Below are 16,521 nucleotides of genomic sequence, written 5' to 3'. Positions count from 1 at the left end.
AAAACAGAATGAGGCGAGGGGCAGGCTTGGGGAGCAGGCTGGGTGGTCGCAAGTTTCTTCCCCCTTGTGACCTTTGATCTCTCAGGGTGAATGAGATGGATATCCCACTTGTGGGTGGCAAAATTGAAGCCCAGAGCAGGACAGGAAGAAGAAAGAAGGAGTACTTCTCTGTACCCCACCCAGATCTATAGTTTTTGAGGTGTTGTTATTATTTTTTAATGTATTTAGTACAGGGTCTACAGGGTCTCACTTCACAGATCGGACTCATAGTGATCCTCCTGTTTTCAGTCTCCCCCAAGCGCTAGGATTACAGGCATGGTGGGATTACACCACTTGCCCGGTCTCAATCACCATTTCAATGCACCCCAGGGGCAGGGGCAGGGCTGGCATGGCATGTTGGGGACTGAACTCCAGTCTCTGCATCTGCCTAAACAGGCACTTGAATCTACTAAACTATCTGAGGTGTTATTGAGGATGTCCCCTGAGGTGTCATCCTCCTCCTTCACTCCTGCTGTAAGAGTATGAATTAGAGGGATGTACAAATAGGTACAGACCAGCTATGTACTTATTTTTTACACCACTGGGGATTGAACCCACAGTTTCTTTAGCACTGAGATCACGGCATGTGTCACCACACCTGGCCATGTTTTGAGCCACAACTACAGCCCCAGATCATTAGTCTCTGCACGGTGGAAGGCAGAGTGAGACAGAACTTTATGTCTTTCTGGGTGTGGTGACACACACTTGTACTTCTAGCACTCCAGAAGCTGAGGCAGGAGGATCACTGTGAGCTTGAGGTCAGCCTGGGCCACATAAATGAGTTCAAGGCCAGCCTGAACTGCACAGTGAGACCCTGCCTCAAAAATTACCCCCCACCAAAAAAAAAGACCCTTAAGTCTTCCATGGAAAACAGAAGGGCAAGGCTCAGAAGCAGGGATGGAGGGAGGAGGCTGCAGTGAGACAGGAAGACACGGTACAGTGAAAAGACGAGCTCTTCCCAGTGGCCTCAGCTAGCAGAACACTGGCTGTGCCTCTGAATCTTAACATTTGTTTTCCATAATAACAGCTTTGCTCAGAGGAGCAAGACCATTTGATTCCTGATGGGGAGAATGAAAATACAAGGAAAGAACTGCTCAGCCTCCTCCTCTACATGCAGCAGAGGGAGCACGACCGGAATCTGAATCTGTCCCACACACCGGGGACCAGTCACAAGGCCAAGAGCTCCTGCCTCAGCCCCACACTAGAGTCCCTGTCAGTCACCTCATGCTCAGGCACTCACGGGGCCCATCCAGTCCTCTGCCCAGGGCCTCCTTTATTCTACAGCTGCGAACTGTCTTACTGCCCTGGGGGCACCCACAGCTAGACCCCTCTGGAGCTCAGAGGCCCAGCTGAGGACTCAGGAGGCCAGGCCTGAGTGCCACCGCCACGCTGCTGGCATTGATGGGGTGCTCAACTGCAAGCAGGGCCCATACCAAGCATACAGACATCTCTCCACTTAACCAGCCAAAGACAGGGACAAGGAGGGGCTCAATCCCCATTTGATAAAGACACAAGGTCAAAGAAAACACATAAGTTGTTCCAAATCAAGTGGTGGGAAGTGACAGAGCTGAGACTCAAAACCCATGTCCCTCTGCCTCCAGAGCCCAAGGTCTCAAGGACCATGAGGAGTGCCACAGTCACTCCTCCCAGATGACAGAAGGCAGGAGCCAGCACACCCGCAGCCTCACTGGTGACCTCTGGGATAGGGCCCCTCAGCACCAGCACACCCCCTTACCTCTATCTGGTCAATGGTTTCCTGATACTCCTTCTCCCGGGTTTTGAACAGGGACTCAGTATCTTTAATCACCTTCTCTAGGCTGTCTTCTTGCTGCTGAAGGAGAAAGGCCAAGTGGAGAGACAGAAAGTCAGGTTAGAGGGGGCTGCAGGAGGAACAGGAAAAAACAGACAAGGACACACAGGGAGCAGAGGGAAGCCACACAGGGAGACAGAGCAAGGCAGGGCCAGGCAGGGGTCAGGCTGGGAGGCGTTGCTGCGGGCCTGAGGCGGGAGGGGTGGTTACCTCTCCCTGCGCCTCTGCTGCTGCCATGGCATAGCCTGAGAAATCCTCCCACAGCAGCAAGGTCTCCTCAGTCTCCTCCCAAGTCAGGCTGTCACAGTCGTCCTCAAAATCATACTCCCTCCTAGAGACAGGAACCCGTGTTGGTGGGGCATGGGGAGCCGGCCTCGGGGGCGGGCAGCCTGTGGGACTCACAGCTGGTTGAGCATGCGCTGCATCTCCTCGTTGATGCTGAGGGCCGTGCTCTCCTCCTCCTCCCCATCGGGCTGGCGGGGCCCATCACTTTCTGACACGGAGGTGTCCTCCTCGACAGCGGCCTTGCGCTCCCGCTTCCGCCCCCCCATGGATGGGACCTTAATGGGAGACAAGTGCAGAGGCTACAGAGCCGAGGCCGGGTGCGTGGGGGAGAGGGTGGACAGGAGAGCAGGGGCCAGCAGGGAGGGGACAAACAAGAGGAGACACAGTCAGAGGGCAGGAACAGAAACAGCAGTCACTGGGAGACAGGCAGACACACACAGATGGGCAGGCTGCAGACTGAGAAGGAAGAAGGGGAGAGAGAGAAAAAGTAAAGCAGTAAGATAAGGGGCAAGATGGCCTGCTGCAACCACACTGAGCGGTCTCATGGCTAAGAAGGAAGGGTTTTCTCTAACAAGAAGTCTTTCATCAGAAAGAATTCAACTAAAAGGAAAATCGTAGGCTGAGGATTTGGTGTTTACAGAGGAGAACTTGACTTGTGTCCACATCTAGGCAGCCAGTGGGAGAAGGGCGAAAAAGAAAGGAAGTAAAGGGGAAACGACTAAAAATGGAGAGAGGAGCAAGGCACACAGAAAGGGAGAAGTCTGTGCTCAAGAGTAGCCCAATAGTGGGAGGCTCAGAGACTGGGACAGGGACATCGGTAAGCTTGCATGAGATAAACTAACCAGCTTCTTCTATGGAGAAAGCAAGAAAGACGAAAGGAAGAGAGAAGCAGACAGAGGAGAGAGAGAGGGAGGGGAGACGGTGTTAGAGATGGCTTCTGAAACTTCTGAGGCTGCTCTTTGCCCCCAGCCTAGTCCCACTGGGGGCCCCAGGGCCCAGAGAGAAGTCCCAAGAAGGGTGGAGCCAACTCAGAGTGGCAGTGATGGAAGCCCCTCCCCTGCCCCAGCCCTGTGCCGAGAGTGAGGGCAGCCCAGACCTCTCACCTGGAACATCTGGATCATGTCTTCACAGTTGCGCTGCTGAGCCAGGTCACACAGCTTGGCGGTGATGTCAATGCGGCGGCAGATGTCCATATCTACCTTCATGGCCTTCTCCTGGATCTTGGTGTCCAGCTCTGACAGGTTCTGTCCAGGGAGCACAGGGGAAAGTGAAGAAAGCCCAGTATCTTACAAAGGCCTTGGCAAGATCCTCATCTTGCCCATCATGGCCACCATGTCCTCCATGAAGTAAGTCTGGGGCCTCCTTTTGCCAAGTTGGCCATGCTGATGCAGGCCTGTAATCCAGCACTCAGGAGGCTGAGGCAGCAGGACAGCCTTAAGTTGAAGAGCACCTTGGGCTCCATAAGTGAGTTCAAAGCCAGCCTGAACTATGTATCACGGCCTTGCCTCAATTAGTTGAAAGAGAGAATGCAAGCAAACCCTTTTCCTCTTTGGGGTAGGGGGAATACCTCCTTACAACCACAGCCATATAGGAGCTCTGAGAGTGTGACCAGAGCCTGGGCCACACAGGGGTTCCCTGGAGTCTCCTAGAACATCAGCTCCCACAGAAAGGAGGCACTGGGCATTTCAAGAGTGGAGAAAGAACCGTGATAATGACGATAACAGCTAACGCTTCTGAGCACTGCACAGTGCCAGGCTCCATCCGTGTGCGTAGCCACCCTCACACCTGTGGCACAGTCAGTGGCCCCGCATGTGGGCAGGGAAGGAGCAGGCCCAGAGCTAACCCAGCTACCAAGCTACAGAGGTGACTTAGGAACCTAGACAGCAGCTCCTGGGCTATACTCCTACACTGTCCATGACATGACATAAGGCTTAAAAATTTTATTTGTGTGTGTGTGTGTGTGTGTGTGTGTGTGTGGCCAGCTCAGCCCACCAGGGGGCAGGGCTGGCTGGCATGCATTGCTGGAGGATTGTACCGTGGTCCCTGGGCTTTGCTAAGCTTGTTCTAAGTAGGTGCTTTAGACCACTGAGCCATCTCACCAGCCCCCCTTTTTTTTTTTTTTGCGGAACCGGGGATTGAACTCAGGGCCCTGTGCTTGCCATGCAAGCGCTTATTCTACTGAGCCATCTCCCCAGCCCCTGACATAAGGCTTTTGTTCCTTTTTGTCCCATGTTAGAGGATGGTAAGGTGAGGGTAGGGGCAGCGAACAGGATGCCAGTGGGCCAGAGCTGGACTCACGTTGCTCATAAGGCCCTTGAAGACCACCAGCTCAGCTTTCAACTGCTCCACCTTCATGGCCAGCTCCTCCTGGCAAGCGTCAGCCTCTTGGGCCTCCTGCAGGCAGGAGGAAACCCTGACATCAGGACGTGAGGAGGTACAGGGAGGCAGCACCAAGGTGAGAGAAATGGGTGTGGGGTGGCCACCCTTACCTCCTGGAGCTCATTCACACGCTCCTGTAGCTGGATCCGCACCGTGTACTCCTCTTCCCACCTGGCAGACAGTAGGAAGGAGAGAACATAGATCTGGTGACCCTGCTGTCTCTATAGCTCCCTGCCCCCCTCATCTGACCCTTATGTGGGGACATATGGCCAGCCGGTGGGTGGCCAGCTGCAGCTGTCGGGAGACTCCGCACTTCATGGCAGAGACCAACCTCACAGCTGCCTTCCGGAAACCTCCAGAACTATTTAAAAGCAACTGTGGCCACCCTGGTCTTTCTGTGCCCATCCCTGCTAGGGCCCCAGCTCCACCAGCTGTCTGCACAGCTACATCACCCACCTGCCCACACCAGACCACCAGGCCCACCCGGCCCAGTCTCCCACCTTCAGTGGCATAGATCCGGTCTCCCGCCTCCTGCCCGCACCAGAACAGAGTTCGTCTAGCCTGCTGCCCTGCCTCCTGGGGTACATTTAACCCTGCAAAAGCATCTGCAGGACACAGGCCTGTCACCAGGGCTGCTCAGGAGCCTGAGGGAAATGCTCACAGTCCTACCCAGAACCCCCAAAAGTGCACCTCAGAGATGCTGCAAGGCTGACTGGGGTTGAGTCCCCCAGCTGCGCAAAAGTAATGGCCATCAGGAGCCAGGGATTACTCAGCACCCAGACCGGAGGAGGGGAAATGGGAGCATAGGGCACACCTCACTAACAGAGGGGTCAGAGCCAGGCTTGGCAGCCCCTCCTGCCTTTGAAAGTCCAGACACAAGACCATGACCATGGGAGACAGGAGACAGTCTTGCCCATCTCCCAGGCTAGGGCGGCACATTCTCCATCCCAGGGGTGGGAAGAAAAGCAAGGGCTGACATAGTTTAGGATTTGGCCCTGTCGCTTCCAGGGCCAGGGTGGGGCTGGACTAGCAGCGCATCTCAAGCTCACTGATTCTTGCCACATTTTGGAAAGGCTCTTCTCAGTCTGAGAAAGGAAGGGCACTGCACCAAGATAGAAGCCCCCACGGAGGCGAGCAGTCAAAGCAGCCACAAAGAGCACAGCAAGGACACAGGCATCCCCAGGAGAAGCTGCTCGGGCTAGGATTAGGCCCTTTCTGCCCCTTCCTGCCACTGCTCTGCATCCCAGCCCTCGGGTCTGGTGCCTACTCTCACTCTCCAGAGCGCCTGGCTGCAGCGCCTGGCTGCAGCACACTGCAGTGCTCCTAATAATAGCTCCTGCCTCACCTTGGCCCCTCCCACTCGGCTGGCAGAGGCTCCCCACTAGCCCAACTCCCTGCTCCTTCCCTGACAACCCCACACCCCTCTCTTTTCCACTCTAGCACTGAGCACTGTGGATCACCAGGCTGTGAGCATTCTTAGCTGAGACCCTTCTCTCTTCTGGGCCTTCGCTTCTTCACCAGCATAAAGGCATAGGACACAGGACCCTCCTCTTCCTGGAGACCCTGAGTGCCTGGTAGAAGCCAGCCAGACTGACAAGGGGCCAATGACCCTGCACAAAATACATCCCAGAGGGCAGGAAGCACTGTCTGACAGAGAACTCTATGGAGTGGGTGGAAACAAATCTCAAACAGGGCAAACAAATCTGAAAATGAATCTGTGGAAAGCTCATTGGGATTCTTCTCTGCACTCCAGCCAGACTTTCAAACAGGTTCATCCTGACTTCTCAGAACTCATCTCTTGGACAAGTTATCCTTAATATGAGTAGAACTGAGCAACTTCAGCAAATACTGAATTTACCAAACACCCCCCCTTGCAAATAAGCTACTGTATATCCTCGAGTTAAGAGAGGAAAAGGTCATACAAAGCGGGGGTAGGGAGGGAGGGGGGCTGAAACTAGAACCCAGAGGGCCTCAGCTCCTTCCCACTTTAGTATCCAGTTATCCTAGGCCTCCCAGGCCAACCACAGAAGGTACAGTGTTGCCATAACAAGCCCAGAAGGAGGGCAAGGGATCTGGGATGGAAGAATGAGTGCTGCCTGTGTCACGTAGCATATGGTTCTGGCTACAAAGCCGGCTGCTGAGCAGCATGCTGCAGGGCAATGAGCTAATCAGTCCCCAAGGAGTAAGTCGCTGCTGCCCTGGACAGCTGGACCAAGGACAAATACTCTTTCACTTAAAAAAAAAAAAAAAAAGAAAAAAAAGAAGAAGAAGAAGAGCAGTTGTTCCTGTGGCTATGGACATGTTCCAGAACTGTGTCCTGCTGACTGTGTTTATTAACTCCTGCAGGAGCAGACTAGTCCTGGCTGGCACCTAGATGATGGTTTCAGGACAACTGAAATCCCCAAGGACAACTATCACAGAGACCCGCGCTCAGGAAGGCAGCCTGAATACAAGCCTCCACCTCAGAATGCCTGCTGCTCTGTGTTCAGGAGATACAGTTATGAATCCCTCAAGGTCGCCCACAGTCCCAGCGACAGTTTCCCAAAATATTCTGCCAGTCTTTGCCCACTGGTAAACCGCTACTACTCTTTAGCTGCAAAGGTAGTCCCAGTCCTGCCCATCAGAGGTGACAACTGCCAAGATGAGACAGGAGCCCCTTAGCCAGTCTTCCACCATGGCCTTGATCAGTCTGCCTGAGCCCCTCTCACACCAGTCCAGTGAATGAGCACACAGGGCCTCCACCCATAAACAGCTGGCATTCAGTACCACATCTCTGTCCTTGCTCCTAATGCCACCCCACTACAGTAGGGTTCTTCTCAGAAAGCAAATCTTCAGCCTCAGACGACAAGGGGCCTGCCTTGAGCTGCCCAAGGGCCGAAAGATGTGCAAATTCTCAACTTTGTCCTCTGCAGGCCCTCTGCTGGGTCTGTTTATGTTTCCTTGGCTGAGTGCCCCCCCAGCCCTAGGACAAGTCCCTCCCTTTGCCCCAGTGAATTCCTTCACTGTCTTTTTTCGTTTTTGTCACCTATTCCAATGCCTCAAAGTCCCAGCCCTTTCACATGGAACAAGAGCACATACCTGCCTTCTCTGGGCATGGCTTGGGGAAAGCCTAGGTAGACACAGTACCACCCAGAACAGGGTGCAGCCCCTACCTCAGCAGCCCTCCTACTTCCACTTTAGTTTTCAAAAATATAGCTCTATCCTTTGCCTACTTGAGGCCCGAGTATGGAACTTATACCCTAAAATTGCCCCCAAGAGCTGAAAGGTACCTCTGATGCACGAACCTTTCACAAACCACCCCACCCCCTCCAACACAGTCATCTGAATACTGCAGGCAAAAAGGAGATGTGCCAGAAAAAAAACTGAATTCCCCAGTGTTCTGCTCTTAGTATTCTCTCATCACGAGTCTGACTTCTGCATTCTCCGTGGACTCCGGGCTCCCCGTATCTTGTCCCTGCCAAGCCCCTCATCACATTGAAAGAACATTACTCAAGTTCGGTCCACCCTGATCTCGGGGCCCCACGAACACACCCGCCCAGCGTGTGCACGGCGTGTTGCTGCACCCTGGCCCCCACTTCCCGGCCCCTACCTCCGCTTGTACTCGTCCCGCTCCCGCTTTACTTTGGCCAGCACGTTGTAGAGTGCGCGGATCTCGGGGGTGATGGTGTCGATCTGGACGCCCACCCCGTCCGGGTGCACCCACGACAGGCCGGGCCCTTGCACCAGCGTGGGCTCCAGTCCTGGCCCGAGTCGCCGGGAGTGCGAGAAGGACCAGATGGTGCCGGGCATGAAGCGGGCTGACGACGAGAAGGCTGAGGCCGCGGTGGCGGAAGGCGGTGAGGGGCAGGCCGGAGCGCGCGCCGCCGGGGAGCAGACGGCGGCCGGCCGCGCGCCCAGGGCTAGCCCCAGCGGCCGCACCGGGCTGGCGAAGCCGGTCTGCACCGCCTGGTCTCGGCGCGCCGAGCCCCGCCGGCCCTGCTTACCCTCCTCCAGCGCCTGCTGCAGCTGCTTCTCCAGCAGCCGGTTCCGGCGCTCCAGCTCGTGCACCTTGGCCAGGAAGCATCGGAAGCGTAGGTTCAGGGTCTTGAGCACACTGATGTTGGAGCCCAGGTCGTTTCGGAGCGCCATGGCGGCGGGAGGCGCGGGGCTCGGGCCGGGCGGCGAAAAGGCGGCTGAGCCAGCGGGCGCAATTGGTGCCGGGGGCAAGTCCCCGCCTCCGGAAAAGGGGTCGCCCCCCAGACTGTCCCCCAGAGGCCCGGCCAAGCCTTGCTGCTCCGGCTGTAGGAGGAAGAGGTTAGGGCCGAATAACGGATTCATGGCTGCACTTTCTGCCGGGAGATAGAGCCTGGCGCTGGAGCCGGAGCGAGAAGCGAAAGAGAAGAACCAATGAGGGGCCCTTGAGATCCGGGAGACCAATCAGAGGGCCCAACGAAAGGGCAGAGGCCAGGAGGCGGGCAGAAAGGCAGCCAATGAAAGGCCCACCGGAGGCTGAGCCCTGGACAGCGCAGAAGCCGAGGCCCTACCGTGGGCCACGGCCTGGATCTCAGGAAGTGGAGCCCAGAACCCAAGATGCCCAGCACCCCGTGGATTCCCGTGGGGAAGTCCATCCTATCTCTAACCCTATCACCTTGCTCTCATTGAACACCCAGCTCTGACCCCCCACATTTCCCCTGAGGTCATGGCACAGCAGGATCCAGAGCAAACCGGCATCTCAGGCCACCTGCTGCATCTCACCTTCCCACCAGCTGCGAGCCCAGTCCCCCCAAAGCACAGACCAGAGATGCTCAGATGTGTATTAAATTTTAATATGTATGCACAGTGAGGAAGAAAGAAGCGTTCCGGCCCAGGGATGTCAGCCAGGCCAGTTTTCAGCACCTAGGAAAACAGCGGATGGTGCACCCCTGAAGCCGACTTCCTCTTCTTCGCTGGTGGGGGCCGGATGGACTTGAGCAAGGACACAGTGGAGGCCTGAGGGCTCTTGAGGATGCCATTCTCTGTCTGGAATTTGGCTTTCTTCCCAGCCTGTTTGGACTTTCCAAGGGTTTGACGACACTTCTTCAGCCTGGGAGTGGCCTGAGTCTCAGAGAGGGACAGCACAGTAGGTGCTTCAGTGTCGCTGCTCTTGAACTGGGCAGACTGTCTTAGGGAAGCAGCTTTCTTGGAGTACTGCAATTTCTGTACCTGTCCCTTTAGCTTCCCAGTCGTCTTTGGTTCTCTGGTCACATTAGCTTTTCCTGAGAACTGACTGGTATCCTGGAGCCTGGAGGACATTTGGGCCTTCATGACAGAAGGTACAGTGGACAATTCTGAGTCTTCCCTTTCAGAGATGCCATTCAGCTTCTGGAAGGAGGCCTTCTTGGGACCCTTCTGCAATTCTGGCTTTGCCTTGGTGGCCACTTTGGCTTTCTTGACTGGCTGGTGGCTGTTCTCAGACTTTGGAGTGTCCTGACCCTTGAAGTCTGGCAAATCTATGTCTGTAGGGGTGCCTGTTGCAGAATTTCCTAGGGTTAAAATTAAGTGAGACATTTGAGATGGACTTTACCATTAAATGGTCTTGATCATTAGCAGAAAAAAAAAAAGTAAGAGATTAAAATACAGGAATTGGGCCAGCCAAATTTAGCTCAGCAGACTAAAGAGCCTGCTTAGGCAGAGCATAGCAGCCAGGGTTCAATCCCTGGCATGCAGTGCCAGCCCTGCCCCCATTCCCAGGGTTCACTGAAATTAAGACTGGGTATGGTAGTGTGCACCTGTAATCCCAGCTCTTGGGAGGCTGAAAACAGGAAGATCACCATGAGTCTGATCTACGTAGTAAGACCCTGTACTAAATACATAAAAAAGTAAAATTTTAAAAATAATAAAATACAGGAATTGCCTGCCATCTCTTGGCCAAGTGTTCTGATTACAATGCCTAAGAGCTATTACCTAGATTAATATTATTTGTCCTATTTGAATTTATGTTAAGAGATCATTGTAGTCAGGCATAGTGTAATCCCAGAGGTCAAAGCATGAAGATCACTGAGTTCAAGATCAGCCTGGGCTACACAGTAAGTTTAGGACCAGCCTGAACTACACAGGGAGACCCTGTCTCAAAAAATCAAGAGATTCTCCATGAGCCAAAAGGTTTTACCAAGAATCACGCCCCCTTGAGGACAGTAGGTACCACGATACCCAAAGAAGGTACTGAGCCCTAGCATCTTCTAAATAAACCTGAGACACAAGGCTTTCTTTTTAAAAGCAAAGACAATTTGCCCCCAATAGGGATTCTGACAAAAAACAAATCCATTAACAACTAGAAACAAGCTAGCAAAGCATCAGTGAAGATGGACAAGTATGTACTTAAATATTTAAGATTTTTGTATTTTAATATTCAGATACGATTTTTTAAAAAAATGTATTTGGTACAGGGTCTCACTACGCAGCTCAGATTTGTAATGATCCTCCTGTTTTCAGACTCCGCAGAGCTGGTATTACAGGCCTGTGCCACCACACCCTCTCAGTGGCTGGCTCAGCATGCCTGGGGGCAGGAACAGCACTGCATATGGTACCAGAATTATACCCCAGTCCCTGTGCTTGCCTAAGCAGATGCTTAGTCCATGGAGCTAGTCCACTGAGCTATCTCATCAGTCCTAGACATGACTTTTCTTTCTTTCTGGTTTCTTTTTTCCAGTCCTCCCAGTGCTAGGATTAGAAGCATGTACCACCACGCCCAGACTCAGTCACTGGCTTAGCGTGCCCAGGGGCACAGCATGTGGTGCCATGGAGTGATCATGGTAAGTATGATGTGGTGCCAAGGATCAAACCCTGGTCCCCCCATTTGCCCAAGCTGGCACTTAGTCCGCTGAGCTATCTTGCCGGCCTCACATGACTTTTCTTTTTTTTTTTTTTTTTGCGGAACCAGGGATTGAACTCAGACCCTTGTGCTTGCCAGGGAAGCGCTTATTCTACTGAGCCAACTCCCCAGCCCCCTTCATATGACTTTTCTTAAGAGACATCTTTTTTAAAAGTATTAGCGCTAGGGGTATATAGCTCAGGGGCCCAGTGCTTGCCTAGTCTGCACAATGCTTTGAGTTCAAGCTCTAGCACTGCCCCCAGCCCAACCCCCCAAAAAAAGGCCTGAGAGGAAGGAAAAAAAAAAAAAAAAAAAATCAGTGCAAATCACACAATTTGTATTCAGAGACTGTCTGCCGTTAAACCCAACCTTATTAATTCAACATGCAGTGCTGTCAAGTCTGTTTCAGAAAAACCCCACCCTTGCTCTTGAGAGCCAGTCCAGCCTCAAGATGACCAAGAAAATGATCTGCAATTATAGAGACAGACTCAGAAAACTGCTGATAGTTTTTAGTGCCTGTGCCAAGCCAATGCTGAGAATGCTGGACCAGCAGAGGTAGATTACCCGTAAGTCAGCCCCAGGCCAAGAAGGAAAAGAAACCACAGCCTGTGGCTGAAATGCATTAGCGTTCAAGACTCAGGGTGCAGCATGATGATGCATGCCTGCAATCCCGGTGTTTGGGAGGCTGACGCAGGAGGATTGCTGTGAATTCGAGGCTCGCCTGGGTCACAAAGTGAGTTCGAGGTCAGCCTGAACTGCACAGTGAACCCTGTCTCAAAAAGACAAAAATAAAAAATAAAATAAAGCACAGGAACTGGGTAGAAGGTACCCTCTATGCAAACACTTCAACATATTCAAATGTCCAGGGCATAAGAATCTAAGGAGACAACTAAGCATGCTAGGTAAGAGGTAAGCAAGCATCCATCTTTCTTACTACAGTCACCATGAGGTCTCTTAGAGAGGCACAGGACTAAAGGGGATAAGAATGAGAGAGGAGCAGACTGCTCACCTGCTTCAGCCTGGGGGACGGAATTGGAAAATTTCTTGAACTTGGCAATGAAGAAACCATCCATATTGTGGGTGTGAGGGTAGAATCGCCGAGTGGAACGCAGAGTGGGATGAAAGCGTCTTTCTCGAAACCGGGTAAAACCTTCCTGGCCAAAGTCTAGGCCTGTGGGCACCAGCCGCACATTTCTTTTTTTCAGGGCATAATCCACAACCCACTCGTTCTCTTCCACCTATACCAGAGGGCACACAGCCAGGAGAGAAGGGGAGCTAAAGCTTCAAAGGCCCCAGAGGGCCGTGCCCCACCTCTTAGCCTCCTGAGCTGTAGACCTCACCATGATAGAGCAGGTACAGTACACCAGGTAGCCACCTGTCTTGGAGGTGGCGTTGACAGAGTCAATGGCACTCAGGAGCAGCTCTTTCTGAAGGTGAGCACAGCGCAGGATGTCCTTTTCATCCTGTCCCAAAGAGACCCAGGCTGACTTCATAAGGCCCAGGGTGCTCCTCCACCTCACGCCCCACTCGTAAAAGCCCAACCTCCTCAGGCACTCCCCCGCCTGAGACAGTACCTTGTTGGTCTTCACCGCAGGGTCCTTGGAAATGACCCCAGTGCCGCTGCAGGGAGCGTCCAACAGGACTCGGTCAAAACCACCCACCACCTAGGGAAAAGAGCAGGTCAAGTAACATCTTTCCCACAATCTACATGCAGCATGTCTTTCCTAGGGGCAAAGCTCAGCACTGATGTCACAGGAGGAGAGTCCGACCTTAGGGAACTGGCGCCCATCATAATGGCTGATAATGGCATTGGTGACTCCCAACCGGTGCAGGTTGCCCACAACACTCTTGAGCCGCTCTGCATTGGCATCATTGGCAAGGATCACCCCTGTGTTCTTCATCAGCTGGGCTGGAGGGAAGCACGAGTGCTGAGCGGCCAGATCCTCTGCCTCCATATTCCAGCCCACCCTCCACCCAAGAACCCATAGGCCAAGTCACCTCCATTCCTCTAAACTTCACTCCCAACAACCTTTGCTCCCTAGTGCACAGGTCTGCCTGGCTTCCACTGGCCAAGCTAACTGGCAAGCCTGCCAACCTGGCTTGGCTTTTCTTTCTTTGGTGCTGGGGATCAAACTCAGTACCTTGCACATGCCAAGCAGGCATTTATGCTGCTGAGCTATCTCCCCACAGCCCTTGTGGCTTCCATTCAAGACAGGGTCTACAAGGTCTCACTACACAGATCGGAATTGTAGTGATCCTCCTGTGTTCAGCCTCCCAAGCACTGGGATTACAGGCACATACCACCATGCCCGTCTCAGTCACTGGGGCAGGGGCTGGCACCGCATACCGAGGGTTGAACCCCAATCCCTGCCCCTGCCCAAGTAGGTGCTTTAGTTCACTGAGCTATCTGGCTGGCCCTCTGGCTTTCATTCTTACTGAACATCTTTTGATAACAGATTCATAAAATGACTCACTGCTTATTATGTACGTGACACTGACAGGGACATTTTTTGGTTTGTTTTTCGGGGCTGAGATAGGGTCTCATTATAAAGCTCAGGCTGGCCTCAAATTAGCTGTGTAGCCCCTGCTTCAGCCTCCCAAGCACTGATATGACAGGTATGTGCTACCACATTCAGCTCTGAGAACTTCTAAATGCACTGTCAACCTGCATGACCTAGTGTAATGTAACAGACAGCTCTGCACAACACCAACATCATTCTGTGAATAAAAGAGAACAGGCCTACCCAGCTCAGATGGGCAACAAGTGATACAGCTGGGCCCACTCCAGAAATTGCTCCTCACCACTCTGCCAGCTGCTTGGAAAGGGCTGTGAACACTAGACAGTCACCAACCCCCTCTACTTTCAAACGCACAGCACGAGGCAAGCCCCAGCCCTTCCTACCTATGTAGCTGGTCTTCCCTCCCGGCGCACAGCACATGTCCAGGATCCGCTCATGTTCCTGGGGTGCCAAGGCCATGACGGGCAGCATGCTGGAGGCTCCTTGCAGCATGTAGTGCCCAGCCAGGTACTCGGGAGTAGCACCTGAGCGAGGACGACACTCTATGACATGCTGGGACAAGGACAGAGATAAGAGGGCTATCGAGCAAGGGGTACTTACCAATGGGCACTGAAGAATCATACACCACAAGTCCAGTCTTTGACCACTTGCCCAAAGGATCCAGGTTAACCCCACGATTGATTAGTGCCTGAAGAGAGAAGATGGAAAAACCTCACAGGACATGCCACCCAGGAGACATGGGAGGCTAGGTTCGTCAGCTACTCCACATACTCCTCTCCTAGACTGCTCACTCAGAATAGCCAACACAGACTCTCTCCTCTCCCTCCTTCCCTTCCCCCAGCCCCCCCTGCCCCCTCCGTACCTCCCCCTTCTCTTCCCATCTGTGGCACCGTCACCTGTTCTTTATCTGCAGTGCTGGAGCTAGATCCAGGGCCTCATGCACGCTAGGCATGTGCTCTACCGCTGAGCCACACTCTCAACCCCAACCTTTCTTCTTAATCCCAGGTTTCTAACTCAAGATCCAATTTCTCTTCTGAAGGATCAAACTCTCTTATCCTGCTTTTTTCATTTTCTGGAAGTGGACCCTGATTTTCCAAGAGGCTCAAGCCCTCTCCCATCCTAAAATTTAACCTTATTGGTTACAGCACAGTAAAGACAACTAAGTCACTTTTATCATAGAAGATATACAATATAGAAGAACACACTACACAAAAGAGACTTCTAGGGGTGGGGAGTCAACTTCCATAGTTTTTCAGTAACATGTCTCCAATTTCCTCAGAAGGCAACTAGTGTCTCATCCCAGCCCCAGGAAGCAGCCTAGAGGAAGGCGTTTCCCATCCCTCAGCCTGCAACACTGACACAGGTCTCTTCAGGTTGACCTCCTGGAATATGCTTAGGTCCTAAGAACCCGCACAGCCAGAGTGGGACAGGGCAACCCCAGTTAGCAGAAGCTGGTCCCTCTCCAAAACAGACTAAACACCAGCCCTTCACCTGAGCAAGGTCTCGGCGCCGCGTTTTCAAGGTATTGGTCCTCAGGGTGATGGGCCGAGGGACTTCATTAGCTTCTAAGAACTCTATGAGCTTGGGAGAAAAAACTTCAGGGGCTGAGTCAGGCTTGCCAGGCGGTTAGGTCAGACAAAAAGGGGGCTGAATGTCATCATGGAGTAATGTGAGTAAAAAGGGACAGGAAGCATTAGACTGCACATCCCATACCTCAGATACAGGGAAGAGCTCCATGAGCTTGCCAAGCAGAAAGTCTCCATAGGAGTAATAAGTGGCCAGATCCTTTTGCAGCCGATTCAGATACTCAGAACGAGATCGGCCTTCTTCCCGCTGCACCCCAAAATTACGCAATACTCCTACTATGTCCTGGATCCTCTTGTGAACTCGCTGCAGGTCTGGAGCCTGGGCATGTGAACCTGCTAAGGAACTGTTTCATGTAATTGTACGGCTGAGATTGCCCTTCTTTCCAAAGCTCCTTCCTTCTACCCACCCACCTCCAGCTCTGGAAGGATATCCTGCTCCATCTCCCCAACAGGGGGCAGCACAAACTCCTCCTCATCTACATTGATCTGCAGGCCCCCATCTGCCTCCTCCTTTGTGGGGCCTGACTCAAGGGACATTTCCTCCTCTTCCTCTTCATCAGTCTCCTCCTCACTCCATTGGCCCCTAGAAACGTCCAGAAACAATGATTCATAGACCAAAATGGATACCTCCTCCGGGCCAGGGGCTGCCTCGCCATTCTAACAGTTTCCAAAACTCACCCAGCAGCAGCTTCCCGAGCCTTCTGCTTTCGAGCAGCTCTTTCAATAGGCAGCAACTGAAAAGAGAGACAAGTAGTTGACAACGCAAGACCACCCTACCATCTCCCAGGTTACACTGTCTACCCTGGTATTTACTCCAAAATACAGATTTAACACTTGTTTTCAGAAGCAAATAAGAACAGTAGGATTCAACACATGGAGGAGATGTTGTTCAATGGAAAAGCATTTACCCAGCATGGTTTGCTCTCAGGCACCAGAAAGATTGGACATAAGATTGGTCATTGCGGAAAATGAGCAATGAACTGAAAGGTTCGTTATGTTGTTTTACTTTTACATGTACTGATTTAAAAGAAAATAAAGTGGGCTGGGGAAATGGCTCAGTGGAATAACCGCTTC

General features: G+C 52.8%; 2 protein-coding genes across 11 annotated transcripts in view; both read right to left on the bottom strand.

Moving 5' to 3' along the window:
* The window catches only part of Iffo1 (intermediate filament family orphan 1), a 13,167-nt gene extending 4,299 nt beyond the window's left edge, over window positions 1-8,868 (bottom strand). Inside the window, exons 1-8 of one of the 7 annotated variants that reach the window (XM_004643550.2) lie at window positions 8,103-8,868; window positions 4,624-4,684; window positions 4,433-4,528; window positions 3,238-3,378; window positions 2,977-2,985; window positions 2,252-2,409; window positions 2,060-2,180; window positions 1,775-1,870 (exon numbers count right to left, since the gene is read on the bottom strand). In XM_004643550.2, the coding sequence (XP_004643607.1) occupies window positions 1,775-1,870; window positions 2,060-2,180; window positions 2,252-2,409; window positions 2,977-2,985; window positions 3,238-3,378; window positions 4,433-4,528; window positions 4,624-4,684; window positions 8,103-8,830 (1,410 nt within the window). In that variant the 5' untranslated portion in view covers window positions 8,831-8,868. The remainder of the gene's footprint in view (window positions 1-1,774; window positions 1,871-2,059; window positions 2,181-2,251; window positions 2,410-2,976; window positions 2,986-3,237; window positions 3,379-4,432; window positions 4,529-4,623; window positions 4,685-8,102) is intronic. The other 6 variants (XM_004643551.2, XM_023703705.1, XM_012517438.2 and 3 more) reach the window with 6 other exon arrangements.
* A 434-nt stretch (window positions 8,869-9,302) lies between these two features.
* Nop2 (NOP2 nucleolar protein) overlaps window positions 9,303-16,521 on the bottom strand; it is an 11,965-nt gene continuing 4,746 nt past the window's right edge. For 3 of the 4 annotated variants that reach the window (XM_023703748.1, XM_004643585.2, XM_023703749.1), the window contains exons 6-16: window positions 16,126-16,181; window positions 15,879-16,030; window positions 15,575-15,774; window positions 15,353-15,442; window positions 14,462-14,549; window positions 14,245-14,385; window positions 13,112-13,251; window positions 12,917-13,006; window positions 12,683-12,805; window positions 12,352-12,580; window positions 9,303-10,014 (exon numbers count right to left, since the gene is read on the bottom strand). In XM_023703748.1, coding sequence (XP_023559516.1) covers window positions 9,389-10,014; window positions 12,352-12,580; window positions 12,683-12,805; window positions 12,917-13,006; window positions 13,112-13,251; window positions 14,245-14,385; window positions 14,462-14,549; window positions 15,353-15,442; window positions 15,575-15,774; window positions 15,879-16,030; window positions 16,126-16,181 — 1,935 coding nt within the window. In that variant the 3' untranslated portion in view covers window positions 9,303-9,388. The remainder of the gene's footprint in view (window positions 10,015-12,351; window positions 12,581-12,682; window positions 12,806-12,916; window positions 13,007-13,111; window positions 13,252-14,244; window positions 14,386-14,461; window positions 14,550-15,352; window positions 15,443-15,574; window positions 15,775-15,878; window positions 16,031-16,125; window positions 16,182-16,521) is intronic. The other variant, XM_023703750.1, reaches the window with a different exon arrangement.

This window comes from Octodon degus, unplaced genomic scaffold (assembly GCF_000260255.1).
Source record: "Octodon degus isolate 3935 unplaced genomic scaffold, OctDeg1.0 scaffold00178, whole genome shotgun sequence".
NCBI lineage: Eukaryota > Metazoa > Chordata > Mammalia > Rodentia > Octodontidae > Octodon > Octodon degus.
The sequence above is the reverse complement of the archived record's forward strand: the minus strand, read 5'-3'. Positions and strand labels throughout refer to the sequence as shown.